The sequence below is a fragment of the Aotus nancymaae genome, unplaced genomic scaffold (assembly GCF_030222135.1).
Source record: "Aotus nancymaae isolate 86718 unplaced genomic scaffold, 86718_ANA_hifiasm-v0.15.2.pri h1tg000072l, whole genome shotgun sequence".
NCBI lineage: Eukaryota > Metazoa > Chordata > Mammalia > Primates > Aotidae > Aotus > Aotus nancymaae.
The window spans coordinates 9,046,753-9,065,430 of NW_026988487.1; the positions used below are offsets into that span (position 1 = coordinate 9,046,753).

An 18,678-nucleotide genomic window follows, 5' to 3' on the forward strand; every position below is an offset into this window, starting at 1 on the left:
ATTTGGAATCTTGGGCACCTGGATAAAGGATGGCAGCTGTAGAAATAGAAGATGATGTCTTGGGATTAGTAAGCCTAGTAGAAAAATAACTGGTGAGACTTGAATCATAACTAAAGGAAAAGGAAAAGCTGAAATGACACAAAGGCAAGTTTTCAGGAGGTATAGTCACAGTATCATCACTGTGAGAAAGGAGATGAAAATGGTTTTGAAGCCCAGGGTTGTTTCCTCCTCAGGCTTAAACAGAGAGGGCTAGAGGCAGGGCAGCCACTGTGAATGACTGGGCCACATGCACTTGTGCCAGTTCCTCTACAGGTGATCACAAGTAAAGAAAAGGCTTCCTTGGAAAAGGGGATTTCACCATTGTCAGCCCCTCCCAGATGTGAAGCCTTAAGTTTATGCTGGCTAAGAGCTGGGAGAAGTATGCCTGAGCCCAGTGAGAACAAGAAAAACCTGTGCTGAGCCACATGTGTGTCTACACAGCTGGCATGGCAATCCTGTTCTCCATAACGATGTCCCCTCCCTACCCCTCCACAAGCCCAGCCTCCCTGCAGGATTCAGGAAGGCTGCCTCTGGAGCTGTCCAGCTCCCAGGACTGGAAGGAAGGCTTTATCAATCCCATCACCACTTCAAACAAAGCCATGCTTTCTGAGGAGGTGTAGATCTTACATTATTTTGTTTTCCATTCTTTTCTATCTGTTCACTAGATCACCCTCTCTTTTGCTAGGTAGCATGTTGACATTGTTTATGACTCTCTGTTACAACGAGAATGTGTCCACATAAGTTTTTTGGCCTGAATTATTGACAACAGGTATCCCCTGCCTGCAGATACTTATGCACACTGGAAAGTTCCATGTAGGGCAGGGGTCACAAAGTGGCAGCCCAGGAACTAGGTGTGGTCCACTAATATGTAATTTAGTTTGACCTATACAATGTTTATTAACACTTGAAATCAACATGATTAAGTTGGGAAATTTCACACATTTAAGAAGATGAAAAGCCCTGGCAGTCCTGGGTTACAACGCCAGTCAGTAAGCAGCTGGAGCCAGGTTACTGCTACCCCCTTTACATGTAGCATTTGGTCCCTATTTTTCCATAGTCTCCACCACTCTTCATTACCTGACACAAAGTCTACTGCCCTCATTTGTCTCACTTAGCTGGCCTCTGTAGGCACTTAACTTTGAGATTCCAATATGTGTATTGGTTTAAGTAGAAGCTAGTTGGTGCCCAGAAGTTAGAAATGCACTTGGGTAGTAGATACGACTGAATTCTTATTCCTTTCCCCTTCTTTAGGCATTCTTCTAATCACATTCTCTTCCCAAAATGCTCAGCACCTTGTGATGAATGCTGAGCACCAAAATATCATCCCTTCCTGCCACTTAGCATGACATAGCCCCAGGTTAGCCTCCTTCTACCAAACATTCCATGATGTCTTGCTTACTGCTCCCTAATTCAAGCAGAGTGACCTTGCCAGCTGACTGAGGGAGGTATCAGTGACATTGCTGTCACTTGTGTCACATTTTGGCAAAGGGAAATGCCAGAGAAAGAATGCAATAAAATGAAAAAATTAGTTGATTATTTGGGAAAGGAAGTGAATGGAGTGGCATGACCAGGTGGAAAGATCAGTCTGGAGAGTTCACTCTAGGGACAGAGTGGGAGGCAGGCTGGAGAGACAGGAACCTGACATGAGGGAACCCACTAGGGAAACTGTGACTGAGCATTTCCAGGCTAAAAGTGTAGTCCCATCTCTGCTCACTCAGTATGCAGCCACCTCTCTGGGCCTCAGTCTTCATCTGTGACCTTCTGATGACCTTAAAGAATCAGTCCTCTATTATTCTCTTTAGCACCTAACACCCTCTACCTGCTGTTTTCAACATGAAGGTGCAGTGAGGACAGGACCCTGCTCTCCTTGATCTGAATCTTCCCCTGGTTAGTGCTGTCAGCCATGCACATTATGTATCATGTCAGTATCCCCTAAAGAGAATAAGAAGGAAATCTCGGTCCAGATATTCCCAAATGATATGAATGTCTAAAATGCTGGGGTTTGTGGCTATGTGCCAGTTGTAATATATGTATTTTGGTAGTAGGTTTGGTTGGATTTGGTCTTTTTGTTTAAGATAAGCAGCATGGTAGAGTGGAGAAAGTGCTGGGATCAAGCTATTTCCAGCCTGTCTACTACTAGGTAATGTACCCTTAAATGAGGCCTCTTTAGAGGAGACAGGCCAAAAAAGCCAAGGGTATTGAAAAAATGAAATAAGCATGTACCTTGCAAACCTAACTGGGCCTTTTTGCAGCTCTGAGCTTCTGGGATTTCACAGCCACAATGTGACCAACAGCACCACTGAGAGGGCTGGTTTTCATCCATTAAATAAATGCATTACTTCTGTTACTCTCGGCTGCACTTACTGCAATAAGTCTAAGTAATGGTAAAGACCAAATCACCTTCATATTACATCAATGTTAAACTTTTCTAAGCAGTCAGATACTGTATCTTCAACTTTACTTGAACTTTCCCTTGAGCTTAACGTAGCTGACACTCAAGATTCACAGATTGATTCAACACTCACAGAAGATTCAACACTCACAGATTGATTCATTGCTATTCAATTCTCGAATATATGTATCATGCACCTCCTATGTAACAAGTATTTTACCAAGTATTAAAGAGATTTTTTTAAAGAAAAGGAATGAAGTAGGGTGCCTTCCATCAGGGAGATTCTATTCTGGTAGAGGGCCATTCCTGTGATTATATACACATGCAGCAACAACTAAATCCATGTGATAAGTATTCTGAGGAAATCTGTAAAAAGTGCTATGAAAGCTGAGGTTGGGGATAGTACTGGAAAGTTCCTGGAGTAACTGATGCCAGAGCTAAGCCTTGGAAGATGAGTAATATAAGAAACTCACCGTCTTGCAGGGGTGTGTGTGTGTGTGTTTGTGTGTGTAATTTTTCTGAGTGCATCACTGTAACTCAGTATGAATAGCCTCACTCCATGTTTAGCCCAGATCACCTGCAGAGATACCTGTTATTACTTCTTTTTATTTACTTGCAATTTTTTTCCTATTGTATAGTAGCAACATTTAGATAGAGAGTTCCCTTGAATTCTCTATTATGAAAAAAGCAATTAGACATCATGATCTAGAGTAACGGGGTTCTAGGCTCAAGTCCTCTATTTCATTCCCATTCATCTGTGGGTCAATAGGTAAGCCACATCCCCTGAGCCCCAACTGCTTCATCTGTCAAGTACTCATCCTGATACCTTGCTGAACAGGCAAGATGCTGGAAACCAGTTTTCCTTCAACAACTATTCAGGCAGCAAGTGTTTTATTGAACATCTACACTGTGCCAGGCACTAGGTGAGGAATCAGGGTCCAATCAAACTCTCCAAACCACTGCTCAACCTACTCTTCCTTTGATAAATGGGTTTTCAAAATAAGTATGCACATAATGTGCCTCCTTTGGCACATTTCCTAAGAGATTTCACTCTGAAAAGAAAGGCCAACCTCAGCCCTTAAACTGCAGGCTAAACAACAACTTACTTGACTATCAAGATGATATTATCATCTCCCCTTTAGTTCCCACCAGACTTCTAGGAAATAGCCAGACAGCTCCTCCAACCAATCCAGTAGCCAAAACAATCCATTCCAAAGCTTCAGCTGAGCATCTTAACTAAATGATTGTTTACCTGATTAGTATTCAGCATCCGCAGAAGGAGGCTGAAACCCAACCCTTTCAACCTTTCCTCTCTCAGTCTCATTCTCTCTCTCCTTCCCACCCTGTCTCCTTTCAGATACACATTCGAATCCCACCCCTTTCAGGGGCACAAAGAGCAACTAAAATCTGATCGCAGCATCATCAAGAAACTCATTCCCTCCCCACCGGGTACCTCCCAAGATATTTTTCACCATTTCTTTCATTCTTTGAAAACGATTTCTTTGTCACCAAGCCTGTGTGGCACTTCCCCTGCCTCTGCTCTTGACCCTGCACTGTAATCTGGACACTCCTGGAGCTGGGCCGTGGGAGAGGCAGCCATGCTCAGACTCCCTGGATAAAGCCAGGGTTCCCTAGGCAACGGGACCGTGTGGACATTCGCAAAGGGGTTTCCCTCCACCTCCCAGGTCCTCTTTCAACTCAAGAGCTCAGTCTCGTGTCTCTCATGGAGGCGTCTTTAACCAGGGTAGGAAAACAACAGTTCTAAATATCGGTAACTGGTGTTTGGAGACCATTGTTTTGCATTCAACAGGCAGGAAAATATGAGTTGAGTGGGCGAGTGAATTCGGGCGCGAGCGGGTAAGCATCCCTGGTCAGGCAGAGGGAAAGCTGGTTTCATTTCTGTAAACAGGCAAGTGTTGATCTGAAGTAGTTTGGGTCTGTAATGCGTGTCTTTGTCTTTTGGGAGGTGGGAGAATGGGGAAGAATGAAAGGAGAGAGGTTTCTAGAGGCAAGTTTTTACTTGATTGTCTGTTTTCTCTTTTATCCTTATCATTGTATTTATATAAACGCAAGGGAACCAGGGATTACTTTGTCTCCATGTTAATGCCAAGTCTTGCTCATGATTTCTGACCGTGCGTGGGCTCTCACTCTCTCCTGCATAGATTTTCTCCTTCTCTTTCTCACTGTTTCTCACTCACTTTTTATGGACTTTATGGTCATGATGATGGAGAAGTAAAATTTGCTCTGAAGTTGGAAGTGGACTTTTTTTTTGTGAGAGGTCGTCTCTGAACAGCTGAGCCAAGGGGAGACAGGACAGGGCTGATTGACAAATGCTAGCCCTCTGGGTTGTGTTGGTGGTATTGGAATCCCTGTCACTGACCCAGGTTGTTCCAAAAGACCTCAATTGTGCCTTTGGTTGATGGAGAAAATGCCTGTTATTGACTTGGTTAATACTAATCACAGATTGCTACAGTTATTTAGAATATTATCATTGAAGTCCTGGCTGAGGGCCTGGTAGGGGATACTGATGGGGGGAACTGATTCAGCTCCTTCACTTCCCCTCAGGAGTTCAGAGTAGGTGAGATCCTTACCGAAAAACTTCCCAAGAATGAACCTGCAGCTTAAGACCTTTGAAAGCAGCGGAGATAAGTGCAAGTGAGGCGTGAAAGGAGGAGGCAGAGCATTGTTCAATTTTCCTTTCCTTTTCTCTCTTTTCCTTCCTTTCTTCCTTTTTTCCTTCCTTCCTTATAGAATCACATCCAGAATGAGGCCTGAGCATAACTGCTTATGGAAGCTCTGAGAGAGGTACTTTGAAGTACTCGCTGAGTTTAAACTGGTTACCGCATTAACCTATTAACCAACATTCCAATACCAAAAAGAAATTGTATTTCTTTTATTATGTATTCAAACTTTCAGTAAACCCTTTGGGGACAGGAACTATACAATTTTCATTATTTTACCTCTGATTCTAAGCAGTTATGGGGCCAGGTGCATTTGGGGGGCTCCATTCATGGTTGCAGAGTTGAATTGAATGAACAGCATGGGGTATTATTACCATTTGTTGCATGAAGTATAGAGCTAGGACTAGTCTTGTGGTCAGGAGACTTAGGCTATAGGCTCAGATCTGACACTAATTAGTGGAAGGACTTGGGCCATACTATTTCAGTTCTCTAATCCTCAGTTTCTTCATCCATCAAATAACAGGGTTTAAATGAAATCAGTGTTTTCCCACCAAAAGCAGTTATCTGAAGCCTTCATGCTGCCCTCAAGCCTGGGGGTTAGGAGGGTTTGCAAGAGGGAGGCCAGTCTGGTCAAGAACGGCTATTGCAAAGAGGAACATGGCAAATAAAGGAGAGGTAGAGCAAGAAGTGGCTCAGAGACTGGAAGCTGGAAAATGCTGGACCTTAGAGGACCCCTCAGGTACCTTGTAACTCTGACATTCAGAGTCATGAGACCGATCTCTCCCAGTTTTGTACCACCTCTCCTGTATTAGGTACATTTGAAGAATGACACAAAGCAATACCCTGATTTGTTCTGATACAGCAAGCAAGCTACCCTATCTTCCATGAGACAAGGCTTCTCATTGCTGAGAGGTCTGAACCTTGGAATGTGCCAAGCAGCTGGTCCTAAGTTAGCCACACTCTGTCACTTCATTCCAATATATTCTTTCATTTATTCAGCAATCAACAGGTAATTATTGAAAGCCAAGAACTTTTCTTTTTTCTAGATAGAGTGGTCAGGAAAGTTCTCCTAGAGGAGGTGACAGTTAAGCTGAGGCACCAATTAAGTGAAGGAATGAGCCATGCTGACACTGGGAGAATAGCACTGGCTCCAGGCTGAGGATCCCCGTAAGTATGAGACTCTTGATTTGGGAGTCAGCCTGGCATGTCTCAAGGCAAAGCAAGGTGCCTGGGGAAGAAACAAAGTGAAGCGGAGAGGAGGGATCAGAAGGTTGGACTGGGATAGCACAGATCGCTGGGGCCCTGTAGGTCATGATAGGGACCCACAGGAAGCCATTGGACAAATTTTTACATAGAAATAATTATATCTGATTACTCCAGTAACTGTGCAGAAAATAGTGTTCTAGAGACCATATCTGCAAAGTGGTTGGTTAGAGTGAAGGGCTTGGAAACTAAGCACCCTCAGCCTATGTCAGAAGTCACATGGTATTTGGGAAACTTGGATGTGGTTGGATAGGCCTGGATTTGAATCCTGATCTTGAGGCTGACCTACTGTGTAATTTGGGCAAGTTATTTAACTTCCCTGATCTCCATTTCTCTCCCTCTCTCTCTCTCTCTCTCTCTCTCTCTCTCTCTCTCTCTCTCTCTCTCTCTCTCCTCTCTCTCTCTTTTCTTGAGACAGACTCTTACTCTGTTGCCCAGGCTGGAGTACAGTGGTGCGATCTTGGCTCACTGCAACCTCCATCTCCAGAGTTCAAGCAATTCTCATGCCTCAACCTCCTGAGTAGTTGGGACTACAGGCATGCACCAACATGCCCAGCTAATTCTTGTTGTTGTTGTTGTTATTGTGTTTTTAGTAGAGACAGGGTTTCACCATGTTGGCCAGGCTGGTCTCAAACTCCTGACCTCAAGTGATCTGCCTACATTGGCCTCCCAAATTGCTGGGATTACAGATGTGAGCCATCACATCTGGCCTGTTTCCTCACCTCTTAAAGAGGGATTGCATTATCTACCTCCATGGGTGTAAACATAAAAGCAGAGAGATTACATATGTCATTTCACAGCAGCTACTTAAAATGATAGCCGTTATTGTCCAAACTAATCCCATGACCTTTACACTATTGGCCACAGATGAGCAAGACAACTAGAAACGTTAAGGTGCATGGTGGGTTTCATATATTATCTTCTTTATACCTTGCTCCCTTTGGGGGCATGGGAGTTGGAAAAGGAAGAAGGTGACTTGTGCCAAGTCTTGCAGCTAGTTAAGGTCAGGGCTGTGTCTAGGGGCCAGGTTCTTTATTCCTGTCCCATATTCTTTGCTAACACTTAAAGTTAGCAAATTACAGCCCCACAAGCCAATCCTAGCTTGTCCTCTGTTTTTACAAATAATATTTTATTTGAACACAGCCATGCTCACTTGTTTATGTACTATCTGTGACTGCTTTAGCACCAGGGCAGCAGAGTTGAGCAGTTACAACAAAGACCATATTGCCCAAAAAAGCCAAAATATTTACTTGCCAGCCCTTTACAGATAAAGTTTGCCAGCCCCCCATCTACACCATTCTTCTCCCTTCATTGGCATGGCTTTATCGTATTTAGCTTAGGTATTACCAAATAGGAAGGGCCATCCTCTCCAGGTCTCCAAAACAGAGGGATTCAGAGGTTCTCTTGAGGAGGGCACTGTCCTAGTAGAATATCACAGTGAGAGATCTCAGGCCACTGGGAGCCAGCAGAAACATACTGGTCACCTGGCGGGGGACAGAAAAGGGAGAGGATGGGGACTCTGGGCATAGGTACCTGGGCAGAGAGGAAGGGAATCCCAAATACTTCCCTTAGCTATTTCAGACCCCAGAGATAAAGTAGAGGGCTCAGGAAATAGACAATGCAGCAGCTTTATCTGATGACCACAACTTGAATGTGCACTGCTGAGTGGGTCTGTCTGGGACACACCTATCAGGGGGCAGCTCGACCTCAGGGCTGCTCATCACTTTATACCCCCAGATGACCATCATTAGCACACTGAGAAACAATGCTTGCTTATTCCCAGAGACCACAGTTCAAACGTACATGGGCCTTTCTGATGACTCCTCCTTCCTCTCTTGAGACTTTAGAAGTATGTGGGGACTGTGGTGTCTTACCAGGGACTGTTTCCCTGCCTGGCATTCAAGAAGCTCAGAGCTTCACTTTAGGTGTTTGAATTTTCAAGTTCCCACTTAAATAAACTCTTCTACAAGGACTCTACTGCCTTTAAACCTATGGATGCATTCAGTCTTGACAAAGGATTACTTACCTTCCTCAAGGTTTTAATCTAGTACTTAGGGGTACATTTATAGGTATAATCTATAGGTCAGAAAGCAGTGGAGGCTTCACTTGATTGGATATGTGGAATCCAAACTTTGGCTTCACCGGTAGGTATTCCTCTCCACTCCTGATTTCAGGCTTGTTGCCTTAAGCAGTGGAAACTGGGTTACACAGTTCTTCAACTCCAGATAATATAAATATAGTACCATGTATTTCTTGGCACTCTTAACTTTCCAACCGGCCTACATGGAGAACACCCCAGCTTTTAAGAATGCTAAATAATCCACCAGATCCATCTGCCATGGTGTTTCAGGGCTCAGTAGGCTCCTCCCACTGATGCAACGAACAGATGTGCTAATTTTTCACTTGCTAGGAATGCTTCAGCCATTTGAACACCACGGACTTGGGACTGGATCAGTCACATGGTGCCCTAATACTCTAGCTAATTCACAGATGATCAACTCCTCTCAGATACACTCCAATGGTTATCTTGCCTAATTCCTAGAAGTTGTTCAGTAACTGAGTTCAAGTGGCACGTCAGTCCAGTTCCAACATGGGCTCATCCTCCCAACCCAAGACCTTTTTAAAAAGAAAAGGAAGAAGAAAAGCAGTCTTAGCCTTCACAATGAATCCTTTCCATTGGCCTTCTTCCATGCTGTGCTTAGAGGAGGTTACAGCCCAAGCATAAATGACATGAACTATAAGAAAAAGCTAGCAAATTTACAATACCGCCAGCTGTTATCAGTGCTAATAGCCTTCATTAAGCCATCGAGGGCTTGGACAAAGCAAGTGGAGCTAGAACAGCTTCTACTTTCTTGGAATGTAGCACCAAAATGAAAAACTGCTAACGTGAATTGAGCAAGCAGATTCAAGGGGGTAAAGACAGACAATACAGCATGTGGAGAGGAAGGGAATGCTATGGAGGAGCCTATACTAAAAATAAATGATTTTTTACAAGTGTGGTTAACTTTACTGGGGCTTGAAATTGCTAAACACCGCATGTATTTTCCCCCCTAAAATAAAAGCTTTGGGGAATTTTGATCTGCCTCACATGAAAAGCTACAGAAAAGGAAGATATCTGTGAAAGCTTTAAAAATTATTTCCATATTTAAAGTGGGATAATTATCAGGAATACTTGATGCCATCAGAAGTAAACTAATATAGAACTGCTTTATTTATAACAATTTAGTCATTTGTATTACCCCATTAGCAAGATTCCCTAGCCTTCTTATTTATAGAAAATATCTACCACCATCTAGGAATGGTCTAGGCCAAAAAAAAAAAAAAAAAAGAGAGAGAGAGGAGGAAGAGGAAGAGGAGGAGGAGGAGGAAAGAGGAAGAAAGAAGAAGAAATGGGCCAGTTTTGTTGAATTCTGTCTAGTATGAAAACTTCCCCTGTCTCCTGAATGAAAGTCATCATTCTGTGTTTAATCAATATCCAGAAAATGATATTCCATGTTAAGTGTGACATTTTGTTTTGTGTTTAGTTGGGATTGGAACCAGCTGATTGAACGGGCTACAGTGCCGCCCTTATGAGTCAGCACTTGAGTCTGAAATGACCTAATATTCATAATTTGGAATTGGACGTCTATCACACAGCCCCTACCCTGTCTCTGATTTGCTTTATATTTCAGCATATCGCAGTTAGCCTGTGCAGATAGTATTTCTGTGAGTTCTCAACATTTCTTCAACAACTCTGAAATAAACAAGAGATTTATAGCCTTATCTTTGTCCAGCCAGCATATATTTCCCCAGATATAATTTTGTCCCCATTTTATAAGATGTTGACAAGTAGTAACTGCTAAGTGTTTTTATGCAACGTGATTAAAGCTAGTGGTGCGTGAGTGTGTCCATTGGAGACACGCAGTAACCTCTACCCTCCCCCTTTCCAAGACACATGCATTAATAACACTTTAGCACCAGTCGTCACTTGAATACTGTCAGTCTTGCAGTCTGATTAAATTTGAGGTTTGGGTTGTATTTTTGTTCGTTGGACAGAAAGGTGGAGGGGCAGAGAGAAATGGAGCACTGTCAACTTCCCTGCATGTTGTCAGAGCAGGGAGAGTAATGGAAATAGCATTTTAAAATTATAGGATATAACCAAGGGGGTGAGGGGGATAGGAGTAATTAGAGGATTTGACCAGAGGTGGGGGCAGGGCAGAAGGGCAGGGCAGAGAGATGGGAGGGGTGGGCCATCTGGTGTTAATCTCCTGCTGTGTGTTTGCAGGGCAAAATAGTCAGGGTACTTTGTCAAGGTACAGTCTGCTTTTGCAGACACAGATGGAGCAAAAGGGAGATTAATACATGTGGTTCTAACCACCTTTCATATCTTTACAGCTAAACATTATTTATAGAAATCAATTAGTCCTCTGTCTCTGCAATTTTATTATGAGGCTCTGTCCAAGTTTCTGGCAAGCTCTTTAAGAGGATGATTGATGGTAAACTTTCAGAATGAATAAAAAATGAACCCTCCCCTAGGAATTGGTGTAGTGGAGAGAAAGGTAAATGATAAAAATTACAAACTCTGCAAGTTACTAGGAAACTAATGTAGGATCAGTGTGGTCCTTGTTACACAGTTTTTCCCTGTAGCTTTCTTTTTAATTTCTGTTTGTTTCTTTCTTTCTTTCTTCTTTCTTTCTTTTCCACAGCAGTCATCCGTCTGTTTGCTATGGAAACTTTAGGAGAGCTTGATGCGTACAACTGAACTTGTGGGAAAGTAAAGGTTTATTCATTTACCAAGCTAGTAAATGCCACTTTGATTACTGATGCTCAGAAGAGATAAAGAGTTCCAGGAAAAAATGGAACAGAGCTCTCTATGTTTTGTCTTATGGAAACTTTTATGAGAGATGGGAGCTGCCGATTGCTTCCATTAAATTAGTCTAGGAGCCAAGTAATGATAAGTATGAAATCCCATTGTAATTAATCCCATGGAAGATGCCTATTGATTTATTCTGAAAGTCCAGTCTTGGTGGAGACTGCTACCAAAGCTCACACCCTCCAGGCTTTGAAATGAAACAGTAATGATTCCTTAGAGGTGAAGAAGGAATGATCAAATAAATCAAAGTTCTAAACCCAGGAGAGGACAGGACACAGTGGCACATAGTGTACAAGTTCTAATGCTGTTGAATGTTGGGGTGTGAAGTTGTTCTATTTTGTTAACTATTTTGAAAAAAATAAGAGGGTTCTTTTGGCCTCTAATACTTGAGATGATGATGATGCCAAAGATCAAATAGAATTAGAGGAGATTTGTATACCACTTTAAGAGCTGTAAAGGATGCTGGAGAGTTTTCTAATCTCATCCAACCTCAGTTTTCTCCTCTGTACAATAAATATTATAACAGTATCCACCTCAGAGGTTTGCTGTCAGGATTAAATGAGATTATGCATTAAATTGCTTAGCATAGTATAAACACAACAAATTTTATCATGGTAGTTTCATTAGGGTTAACAGGATTCAGAATAGCTTTTCTCATTTTCTTAAGGTTTGGCATTTACTATAAAACTTGTTTCTATTTGCTAACTGAGAAATATATCTAAGGATATCCTCGTAAGTGCTATTAGGGAAGATAGTAATTTCCATTTTGCATCCCACTCTGTATTACCTTGATATGGAATTCATACACAATAGGTGCTCAATAAATACTTCCTGATTTAAAAATTGTAGTTTTAAATGAAATATGCTTAACTTGAGCTGCTGATACAAACTTATACAGGCTGTATATAATGCAATTTATTAATATATGAAATAACTTTTTTCTAAATATCTGTAATTCCCCCCATTACACAGAACATCTTTCAGCATCTAGTTTGATGAAATCAGCTAACATAATAGCTGACACTTACGTGCTTAACAAGCATGTATTGAATGATGAATGATTGCATAACCCTATAGAGTAGAATAAAAGAGAACTAGGCAAGGAAAATACTTTAAATTAAAAAAATATTAACTTTTCTCTTAGATTTCAGTAAAAAAAAAATCACGAATTGAATTAGAAATGTAATTGCTTGCAAGCTATAGTAAATGTGTTTTCCTAACTTAAGAGGAAACAATCTGTAGACGATTTGGGACAGTTTTCAGAGTCTATGGGAATGCTCAACAACCATGCTTGCCAAAAAGCAGGATGCAGACAGCAACACAGATGTGAGTAGCAGAAACTTTACCAGCTTCACTGATCAGCACCATGCACAAGTTTGTTATTTTCATCCTAGTTCCACTTCAAAGTCAAAGTCCCAGGAAACAGTCTGATTGGCCTAGCTTGAGTCACATGTCTATCCCACTCCCAAGTGTAGTCAGGGCAGGGAGTCTTATTTAGAGTCTCACCAAGAGTGCATAAAATTAAGGAGAGGTAGTTCTCCCCTACCTAGAAGAAGTCAGGATTCTGGAACCAAATTTAAAATGTCCACATTATAAATTTAATAATATCTCTATATAATAAGTATGCATCTATATTTATTTGCTTAGGGTTGCTTCACAAACTACCACAGACTAAGTGGCTTCAGCAACAGAAATTATTTTCTCTCAGTTCTGGAGGTTGGAAGCCCAAGATTAAGGTGTCAACAGGGTCGGTATCTTCTGAGGACTATGAGGGAAGGGTCTGTTTTAGGCTTTTCTTCTTGGCTTGTAGATGGCCATCTTATCCTTGGGTCTTCGTGTAGTCCTTCTTCTGTACGTATCTGGCCAAATTTCTTCTTGTTATAAGGATACAGTCATATTGGAGTAGGGTCAACGTTAATATCTTTGTTTTTTTAACTTAATTACTTCTTTAAAGAACCTATCTCCAAATAGAGCTATATTCTGAAGTACTGGGGTGCAGAAATTCAACATACGGATTTGGGTGAGGGAACACAATTTTGGCTGTAACTGCATGTTGTAAACACAAATGAGTGGATATATCAATTAGCAAACACCTATTTTATCTATAACACTTTTAGTAAAAATGGAGTAATCAGCTGGACATAGTGGCTCATGCCTGTAATCCCAACACTTTGGGAGGCCAAGGCAGGGGGATAACTTGAGGTCAGGAGTTCAAGACCAGCCTGGCCAACATGGTGAAACCCCTTCTCTACTAAAAGCACAAAAATTAGCCAGGCATGGGGACGAGTACCTGTAATCCCAGCTACTCGAGGCTGTGACAGGAGAATAGCTTAAACCCAGGAGGCAGAGGTTGCAGTGAGCCGAGATTGTGCCGCTGTACTCCAGCCTGGGCAACAAGAGCAAGACTCCATCAAAAAAAAAAAAAAAACAAAACTTCAAAGTAGTAATCACTTAGCAAAGTCTACAGAGTTATTAGAGTTGTTTAACATTCCACACTTGCTGATTGAGCTCATCAGAACAGAGATAAGCAGGTTTTATCCCCCAATCCATTATTTCTCTTTTAAACTCATACTTGAACCTTGACAAATGAAAGTTGGTAAACCCTTTATATCCAAGGTGCCAATTTTGCCTATAAAATTTTTCAGAGATTTTTTTCTAAGAGCAGAGCCAAGCAGAAATGACTCATTTTGCCTCCACTACACACACAGATTTTCATGTGGACACGGGTCACTGTTTAAACTTGACACTGTCCAGTCTTGAGCAATACATGAAGCATATAATAATCATGTAGTGGTGCAGAAAGCCCTGGCTGGCTCCTGGGCTACCTAGCTCATTTCCTAAAACTTCCAGCTCGCCTGGTTTATGATTTTATGATTCACATTTTCTCAACACATGTATTTGTGGGCTTCATCCATGACCCATGTCAACTTTCATACCTCCATAGCTATGTTTCCTTGGAAAGATGTGCCCTTGGCAACAGGTTTCTACTGACCAAGGAACTGAGAGATAGCTTACTCCTGAAAGTTTAGAGGTAGTTTGTGCTGTTGACATCTTTGTAGAGGGAGAAGTAGCATAGCAGTGTCACGAGGTCTGCCCATCAGTGGGAACGTGTCCATTTAGCTCTACCTAATAGTGTTTGCCTTCCTTTTCCTTCCCTCCCAATGCCTATGAATGTTAATCCGTCAGACTTAGAAGACAATCTGCACAAACACACAAGCTATGCAAGTGAAGGCACCAACTCCTTTCTATGAGGGAGAAAGAATCTAGACATGCAGAGCAGTTTTGGTTTATTACCCTTTCCTCAGGGTATAGGCATAATGTGCTGGTTTTGTGTGGTGTGTGTGTTTTGGTGTTTGTATACATAATCATGGAATTTGTGTAAATCCGCATCAGTAGTAGCAGGTGTGACTTTAGTGTAAAAAGTAATCTCCTATGTGAGTCAAACAGAAAAAATGTGGACCACCCCCCCGCAAGGCCTCTCATGATCTGTCTTCCATCCATATCTCCAGTCTTGTCTTTTTAATTTATTTATTTATTTTTTGTTTTTTTTAGAGTCTCGCTCTGATGTCAGGCTGGAGTGCAGTGGCATGATCTTGGCTCACTGAAACCTCTGCCTCCTGGTTCAAGCGAGTCTCCTGCTCTGCCTCCCGAGTAGCTGGGACTACAGGCACATGCCATCATGCCCAGCTAATTTTTGTATTTTTAGTAGAAACAGGGTTTCATCATGTTGGTCAGGGTGGTCTCCATCTCTTGACTTCGTGATTCACCCGTCTCAGCCTCCCAAAGTGCTAGGATTACAGATGTGAGTCCAGCCTTGTTTTTTATTTCCCTTCACTCTGGGCACATACTTCACTCACCATGCTTTTCCACCCTTCTGTGTCTTTGCATCTGCTGCTCCCGTGGCCCAAAAAGACCTCTGTTGCATCCCACCCTCCTCTGCTCCCAAATAACTTCTAATTATGTATTGCATTTCAGCCTAGATGTCAGATCCTCTGGAATACTTCTCTGCCCAACTTCCCTACTCCTTGGCCTCAGTCAGATGCCCTTCCTCAACATGCCATAGTATGCTGCCCATCTCTACTGGGTCTGTTCTCATGCTGTACCCTAATTCATTGTGAGTTTGTCTGTTTCTACACAGACTCTGTGCTGCTTGAGGGTGGGGACTATCTCTCTCACCTCTTATTCTCCAACCTTTACCACAGTAGCTGGTGAATGATTAATGTTTAATGGCCAGATCAATGATTGAATGAAGAAATGAATTAATTAAATAAAAGAGAATAGAGACACAGCTTTCTTAATATCAACAATTTGGAAGTTCTGAAAGCCTCTTTATTTGAAAATAGCAAAGTCTTTTTAATACAGTCAAATGTCCGCCAGATTCCAAGTTGAAAATCGTCTGTGACCTGTAGATTATTCTTGGGGCCTGTCATCATGAAGTTCAGCCAGTTTCTCAGGATAATGCATCAATATGTTTCTCAATGGAAATCTGTTCTGTCAGTTAAAAATACTTGGTGGTGATAACTATTGCACAAGCCACACTGGAAAATAAAATCCAGTACAGATTGCCAAAATTATAGCCTACTAAGAAGAAATGGTAATATACATAATATGTTCATTATTATGGTGTGGTGAAAAGTACACTGGATTTACAGCCAAAAGGCATCAAACCTGGTCCCCATCATTTGCTAGTTGGGAGGTACTGGACAACTTAGTTAATGTTTCAGAGCCCACTTAATTTGCTTTTTCTCCAGTAAAATTGGGTTCCTCAAGTTGCCTTATGAACTTTAAGCTCTGTGTCAATATCACAGAATGAAAATTGATGGTGCTTGAGTAACTGTATGTGCCTGCCATTCTGTTAAACGTTTTAAAGATGAGTAAACCCAAATGCAGATTCCGTTAAGGTCACATAGGACCTGTTTCTTTCTATACCATCCTCTATCTAGCTCATGGTTTAGCAATTACATTTTTTTTTTTTTTAGAAAATCTATCAGAATCACCCATTGAGTCAGTGTTCCATGCCATCATACTTGCTATTACATAGACTGCTATTCTGTATTACACAAGATCACTATCAACCAGGTGACTCACTATTTTAAGCAGAATTTTATTTAAATGAGATAGAGAATGCTTTATGTCTCATTTCCTTGTCAAGTGAAGTCGATTTGCCAAAAGGATTCAAGTAAGTGTTGTCTAACATGTTCTACATACCCACATTTTTCAGAGTCCTAGTGGAATTTATAAAATGTCCACACCAACAGTCAGCACCACACACCCTCTTGTTGCCTCTGAATCAGCCGCGTGGGATGCTTGGCGTCATATAGACCAAACATTCAGATGTTAGACTCATTTTTTTTAGTTTTCATATGGGTGTTTGGCACTCAGAGAAACAATCAACTTCAGCCTGGAATACAGGATCCAAGGATTGTTTAAACATGGGATTAGTCTGGGTTTTCTGGAGGAAAATGTTCTTTTCAACATCACTTTCCAGAACAGGGATCTGATCCTGTTTATAAATAGCAGTGTCAGCGTTGTTACTAACAACAAGAATTGTTCCTCCTCTGTTGAAATCACACACATCCATCCTTTTAACCTCAACTGCCCTAATTCAGGTCCTAGTTCATGATTCCTAATTCTACTTGGGAATTTACCTAACCCTTCCCTGCCTTTGCTTTCCACATGTCAGTCTGCCTATCATACTCTCACCATCCTTTCAAAGCAATCTCCCTGCTGAAAAACTTGCAGAGCTTCCATCTCACCTACTGATAGTTCAAATTCACTAGGTCTTCCAAAAATCTGATGCCTAGTGTGAAGAAAAAAATCACACACACAAAAAGAAATCAGGTGGTCTTTGTTGTAAATCCAGTTATGCCACACTGTAGCCATGTGACCTTGGAAGAGCTACTTTCCCTCTCTAAGCTGTAGTTCCCTTTGAAGAGTTACTTTCCCTCTCTAGACCTTAGTTTTCTTGAATGTGAAATGAATGAAGTGATTGGACAAGATCAGAGATGCCAGACGAATGGCATTCAGGCCCCACTACTTTCCTATAGTGCCCTTGGAATTCATCATTAATTGATCTTTGGTGTTTTCCCACTGAGCACTAATGAGCTTCAAAATCATCCGTGCAGTCACTTCCAAGAGACCAGTTAACTTTTGAGATCAAAGCCCTTTGACCACCCTAGATGGGATGATCTCTCAGGTTGCTTTCTGCTCTAACATTCCGCAATTCTACAGTCTGTTTCCATCTTAACCACCTACTTTTTCCAATGTGAAGCCCATACTGCAGCCAACAGCATTTTGAGCATTTCCTCTAACTGCCTTTTGAACATTTTAGGCCACTGCAATGACCTTTCAAGTCACCGTTTTCAGTCAAAATCTGACCCATCCTGCAATGTCAGGTGAGTTCCACTCTCCCTTGAACGCTTTGCCAGTGAACTTAGCTGGACATGACCATGCCCTTCACTTCTGAATCCCCATTGTATTTTTTCATTTAGTTATGACATATATTGAAGACAAACTCTATACAACCTCTCTGAGCTTTTTGACTGCTGTACTGAATATTTGTGTAGCTTTCTTTGCCCTCCATTAGATTATAAACTCCTGAAATTTAAAATCAGACAACCTATGTTCAAAGTCCAGTTCTTCCTATTAGTTATCATGAGACAAATCATTGAATCACTTTCATTATAGGATCAGCCGTCACTGTATAGCCAGCCCTTAGTGCTGTGCCTGGCATATCTTAGAAAATAAATAATGACTTGTTTAACAGAAGGAAGAAAGGAAGAAATGGACATAAAGAGAGAAAGTCACAAAGACCTACCTCATGAGCTTAGTGTGGAAGTTAAATGAATACACATACACACATAAATATTATATGCTAAACATGTTGTATAAACATATATCATGTATACATACATGTTATATATATATAATTCATATGTGTATGTATACATATATGTATCTACACATATATATGCAAAATTGAATATATATATATACACACACATAATTATATATATATAAAATTGAAAACCTTGGCTCAAATGTTAAAAATATCTAAGTTACTATCAATAATAACAATACAATAATAAGGGATAAAACACTTATTAAATTCCAGTTGTGTGCCAAGGACTTCACATCATATGAAAGCTGGCCTGGTGTAGCAAAGTAGTGCAAACTTGGGAGCCCAATTAAACCTGGGTTTGTAGCCTCACTTTTCTGCCTTAGATGACTCTGGGTGAGTTACCTGACTCCTGGATACCTTCATTGTGTATATTCAAATATATTCCACTATGGCGTAGTAACAACTCCAAGATCTCAGTGGCTTAATGTGACAAAAGCTTCTCACTCACACTACATATCCATTGCAGGCAAGCAGGAAGCTCTGCTCCATGTAGTCACGGAGGGACCTAGGCTGATGGAGGCTTCACCACATTGCAACTATGTCATCTGGA

General features: G+C 41.4%; 1 protein-coding gene across 1 annotated transcript in view; it reads left to right on the forward strand.

Moving 5' to 3' along the window:
- Nucleotides 1-4,119: 4,119 nt before the first annotated feature.
- The window catches only part of ANKFN1 (ankyrin repeat and fibronectin type III domain containing 1), a 329,398-nt gene continuing 314,839 nt past the window's right edge, over nucleotides 4,120-18,678 (forward strand). The window contains exon 1 of the mRNA XM_012460469.2: nucleotides 4,120-4,175. Within this exon, the coding sequence (XP_012315892.2) occupies nucleotides 4,155-4,175 (21 nt within the window). The 5' untranslated portion in view covers nucleotides 4,120-4,154. The remainder of the gene's footprint in view (nucleotides 4,176-18,678) is intronic.